Source organism: Nansenia antarctica, assembly GCF_963989245.1.
Source record: "Nansenia antarctica genome assembly, chromosome: 7".
NCBI lineage: Eukaryota > Metazoa > Chordata > Actinopteri > Argentiniformes > Microstomatidae > Nansenia > Nansenia antarctica.
In genome coordinates, this window is record NC_137677.1 from 11,059,011 (window position 1) to 11,064,010 (window position 5,000).

Genomic DNA, 5,000 nt, shown 5'->3' on the forward strand with positions numbered 1-5,000 from the left:
CGTGACAGCTTCTCCTCGGAACGGAGAATTTTAAAAAGATATGGCTAGCGCAATCAAGTACAAAAAAAAACTGAAGGTGAAGGTGAAAGAGGAGCAGCAGAATCAGACATGACTGCCTATTGTTGAGAGCTTGTGATTGACGGAGACGAAGATCCCCATCTCTGGTGGAAATCAAATGGAGCCCGAAAGTACTATTGCAGCACAGCAGGCAAGTCAAAAACCTAGAATAGGCTTGAAGAACAGCCTAGCGTTGCGGTCTGAAGGATACGGTTCTACGGATACTGCCATTGCTGCAGTTTCTGTTATTTTGTTATTAATATTTGATAAGCCTACTGCATGGTATAGGCTGTGCTTTTAATTAAATACATTTGTACTGGATTGTAGCGTATACATTTGTTGTTAATCTCCACTACCAACCCCTCCTCACCCCTTTGACGAAACACCCGTCTATCAAAAAGTCTGAAAACTGAGGTTAACAGTTTCTAAAATTGGAAACCACCCAACTCTAATGTGTGTGTGCCTCAGTCTGTGTGTGTGTGTGTGTGTGTGTGTGTGTGTGTGTGTGTGTGTGAGTATCACTAGCCTATTGCGTGGTGATGAAGCCAATCTGGCCCCACTGAGAAATGTTCCACCGCAGTGGAACCACACAAACATGAAGCCTGTTCACATGGCCCCGGTCAACAGAGAGGTATGTGTGTGTGTGTGTGTGTGTGTGTGTGTGTGTGTGTGTGTGTACCGTCTCGTCGGCTAGCTTCTCCAGCTGCTGTATGTAGGGGGTGATGAGAGAGTGAAGGTTCCTCAGGATCTCCTCCACCGGCAGAGCAGACAGCAGGAAGCCCAGCGCCTGCATCAACCACATACACTGACTTGTCTACAGAGGGAGAGGGGGAGGGGGGGAGGGAGAGGGAGGGGGAGAGGGAGGGAGAGGGAAGGGGGGGGGGGGGGGAGGAGGGAGAGAGAGAGGGAGGGAGAGAGGGAGGGAGGGAGAGAAAGAGGGAGGAGAGGGAGGGAGGGAGAGAGAGATAGAGGGAGGGAGAGAGAGGGAGTGAGGGAGTGAGGGAGAGAAAGAGGGAGGGAGAGGGAGGGAGAGAGAGATAGGGAGGAAGGGAGAGAGACAGAGGGAAGGAGAGGCAGAGAGACAGGGTCAGGCATTTTGATCTTCCATAGTGTTCCAGGGTAAAAGTACAGCTTTTGTTTAATCATCTAGAAGCTTAGGAATAGCCGCACGATAGCCATGATGTTACACTCCCAAATTCTTCTCGAAAAAAACTTCAATCGGTAAACAGGGGTTTCCCTGATTTAGCAATTTCCCTGGATTTTTTATTTAAGAGCTCTGGTGTAGGCTGTCCAGAGGACACTGAGACTGACCTTGTGTATCTGCTTGATCAGCACCTCCTGAAGAGGGGAAGAGAGAGAGAGAGAGAGAGAGAGAGAGAGAGAGAGAGAGAGAGAGAGAGAGAGAGAGAGAGAGAGAGAGAGAGAGAGAGAGGAGGATTACATGAAGCTCAACGATAAAAAAACAACATCAGTCAACAGGGATGATATTTTTCAGCGCCGCAGTTGTTTTTCTTTGAATTGGTTAGAGACAGCAGAGAGAGACAAGGAAGTAAGGAGGAGAGGGTATGTCAGCTCCTACGAGGGGTAGAGGGGGAAAAGGGAAAAGGGATTGGGCCACACACACACACACACACAGACACAGACACAGACAGACACACACACACACAGACACACACCGACACACACACACAGACAGACACACACACACACACACACACACACACACACACACACAGACAGACACACACACACAGACACACACACACACACCCACACACACACAGACACACACAGAGACACAGACACAGACACAGACACAGACACACACACACACACACACACACACACACACACACACACAGACAGACACACACACACAGACAGACACACACACACACACACACACAGACACACACACAGACACAGACACACACACACACACACACACACAGACAGACACACAGACACACACACACACACACACAGACAGACACACACACACAGACAGACACACACACACACACACACAGACACAGACACACACACACACACAGACACACACAGGACACACACACACACACACACACAGACACACACACACACACAGACACACCTGGGAGACAGCCACTATGTTGGTGGCGTAGGGAGGCAGGTCGTATTTGCACTCCCGGCAGATCTTCTTGAGTGTGGATACGGAGGAGACGGAGAGGTCGGGGTTCCCCAGGGCCTGCAGCACCAGGGGCAGCACGCTGCTTAGCATCACAGGGTGGTCCGCCAGCCACTCCGCCAGAGCCCCTGGAGGGAGGGGGGGGGGGAAAGACAACCATTGAGCCAAAAAATAAATAAATCACACCCAGGTTGTGGAGTAAGCGGTGCAGGTTTATGAGCAATCATATAAGATAAAAGGACAGCTATTGGTTTTTCATACGAAACGGGAAAGTGACAGTTATTACTCTGATAACAAACAGGAAAGATGACAGTTATTACTTAGCAATGGAATTCCAAACCCAACAATAGCAATGGAATTCCAAACCCAACTAGAGGGAGTGAACATGACGGTGTGTGTGTGTGTGTGTGTGTGGTAGGTACCTATGGTGAACATGATGGTGTGTGTGTGTGGTAGGTACCTATGGTGAACATGACGGTGTGTGTGTGTCTGGGTTTCCGTTAACCGGTAATTACCGGTCTTTGTCCGATAAAATCTGTTGAAGTCCGACATATTTAAACCTCTTCGGTCATAATGTCCGGTGAAAATAATTCCCTCTAAGCACAATTTGAATACAATTTGCAAAAATTAATGTCACATATTCTGATTCCTTCTACATGAAAAAAGACGAATATATAGGCTATATGTTTTCTTTTATTATTAATGTGTAGACTAGCCTACGCGATGAACAAACAGCGGCAGGGTTGCCAGATGGGATTGACAATTTACAGCCTAACTAGTCCGCTAAATAACCGCTAAACCCAGTAGCCCATTCGGCGGTAACCCGCCCCATCTGGCAACCCTGTCTCTCAACGGCGCGAGTAGTTTAGTCAGTTAATTTAGTTTGATCTAGTCTAAATAAAACTACTGCAGTGACCGGAGTCAAGGTTATTGTTCTGCGTGTTTTGGATGTGCTAGAGCACAGTGAATGACCACCGAGGGCCGTGAGATGCGGCTAGTAAAGGACGCTAGCCATCTCAACCCTGTTCATTGATTGAGCCTGCCGTGCCCGTTCCAGCCCTGAGTCGGGAGAAGTACTACGGGAGTAGTGCGCTACTATCGACAACCTGGGCTACTGGTACCATTAGATTAGGATTGATTAGATTAGGTTGACAATACCACACTACATTTGAGTTTAGGGATATCAATGTTATATATTTGTGTATGTTTTATCTTTATGTATTAAATGTTATAATTGTTCCACATTTGAGACCTGTCTTCCCCCCACTCAGTTATTCAGTCGGTGTCCATCATTTTAGTTCAATTTAGTCTATCTATAGTGTTGGAGTTTAATTTGTGCCACTAAATTGAAATAGTCCACGGGTGTGTATCCCCCCGATACATCCTCCTCATTCTCATACTCCCGAGTCCGAGAAAGTATGATTTGACAGGCAGCTAGACTTAATGACTTCCCAATCAGCGAGACGTGGTTATAGAAATTACGTTGTTTTATTGATAAAAAGGGTAAAACTGGAAAGAGAATATAGAAAACGTACATTACTGTCGTGAAACTATTTAACCCACTTCAGTTAACGTAATGTGGAGTCCGTTCCTGGGTTTCCGTTAACCGGTAATTACCGGTCTTTGTCCGATAAAATCTGTTGAAGTCCGACACATTTAAACCTCTTCGGTCATAATGTCCGGTGAAAATAACCGCTAAACCCAGTAGCCCATTCGGCGGTAACGCGCCCCATCTGGCAACCCTGTCTCTCAACGGCGCGAGTAGTTTCGTCAGTTAATTGAGTTTGATCTAGTCTAAATAAAACCACTGCAGTGACCGGAGTCAAGGTTATTGTTCTGCGTGTTTTGGATGTGCTAGAGCACAGTGAATGACCACCGAGGGCCGTGAGATGCGGCTAGTAAAGGACGCTAGCCATCTCAACCCCGTTCATTGATTGAGCCTGCCGTGCCCGTTCCAGCCCTGAGTCGGAAGAAGTACTACGGGAGTAGTGCGCTACTATCGACAGCCTGGGCTACTGGTAGGCTACCATTAATTAGGATTGATTAGATTAGGTTGACAATACCACACTACATTTGAGTTTAGGGATATCAATGTTATATATTTGTGTATGTTTCATCTTTATGTATTAAATGTTATAATTGTTCCACATTTGAGACCTGTCTTCCCCCCACTCAGTTATTCAGTCGGTGTCCATCATTTTAGTTCAATTTAGTCTATCTATAGTGTTAGAGTTTAATTTGTGCCACTAAGTTGAAATGTGGGGTGTGTATCCCCCCGATACATCCTCCTCATTCTCATACTCCCGAGTCCGAGTAAGTATGATTTGACAGGCAGCTAGACTTAATGCCTTCCCAATCAGCGAGACGTGGTTATAGAATTGACGTTGTTTTATTGATAAAAAGGGTAAAACTGGAAAGAGAATATAAAAAACTTACATTACTGTCGTGAAACTATTTAACACACTTCAGTTAACGTAATGTGGAGTCCGTTCATTGATCGATCGATGCAGTCCGTTCAAATAGCCGTCAAAAGCTAAACTAGGCATACTTAAAATTACCAATTACATACTCAAATCCCATTAATGCAATTGAAATAAACATCTTAAAGTAGCCTACAGTCATAATTCAAAGTAGCAAAGGTGACTAGGCTGCCCAGTGTGGCGCGCGTGCAGCCCTGGACATTATTATGCCATAGTAGCGCATGCGAATCATGAACGCCTATATTATTATATAGTTCGCGATCTAATCGTATCGGATGAGAAATAGACATTAAATG

At 46.0% G+C, this 5,000-nt stretch overlaps 1 protein-coding gene across 1 annotated transcript in view; it reads right to left on the minus strand.

The window, feature by feature from the left end:
- LOC308162384 (importin-13-like) overlaps positions 1 to 5,000 on the minus strand; it is a gene marked incomplete at its 3' end in the record, with an annotated part of 51,603 nt that overhangs the window by 7,410 nt on the left and 39,193 nt on the right. The window contains exons 10-12 of the mRNA XM_080536541.1: positions 2,171 to 2,352; positions 1,369 to 1,395; positions 737 to 871 (exon numbers count right to left, since the gene is read on the minus strand). Coding sequence (XP_080392667.1) covers positions 737 to 871; positions 1,369 to 1,395; positions 2,171 to 2,352 — 344 coding nt within the window. The remainder of the gene's footprint in view (positions 1 to 736; positions 872 to 1,368; positions 1,396 to 2,170; positions 2,353 to 5,000) is intronic.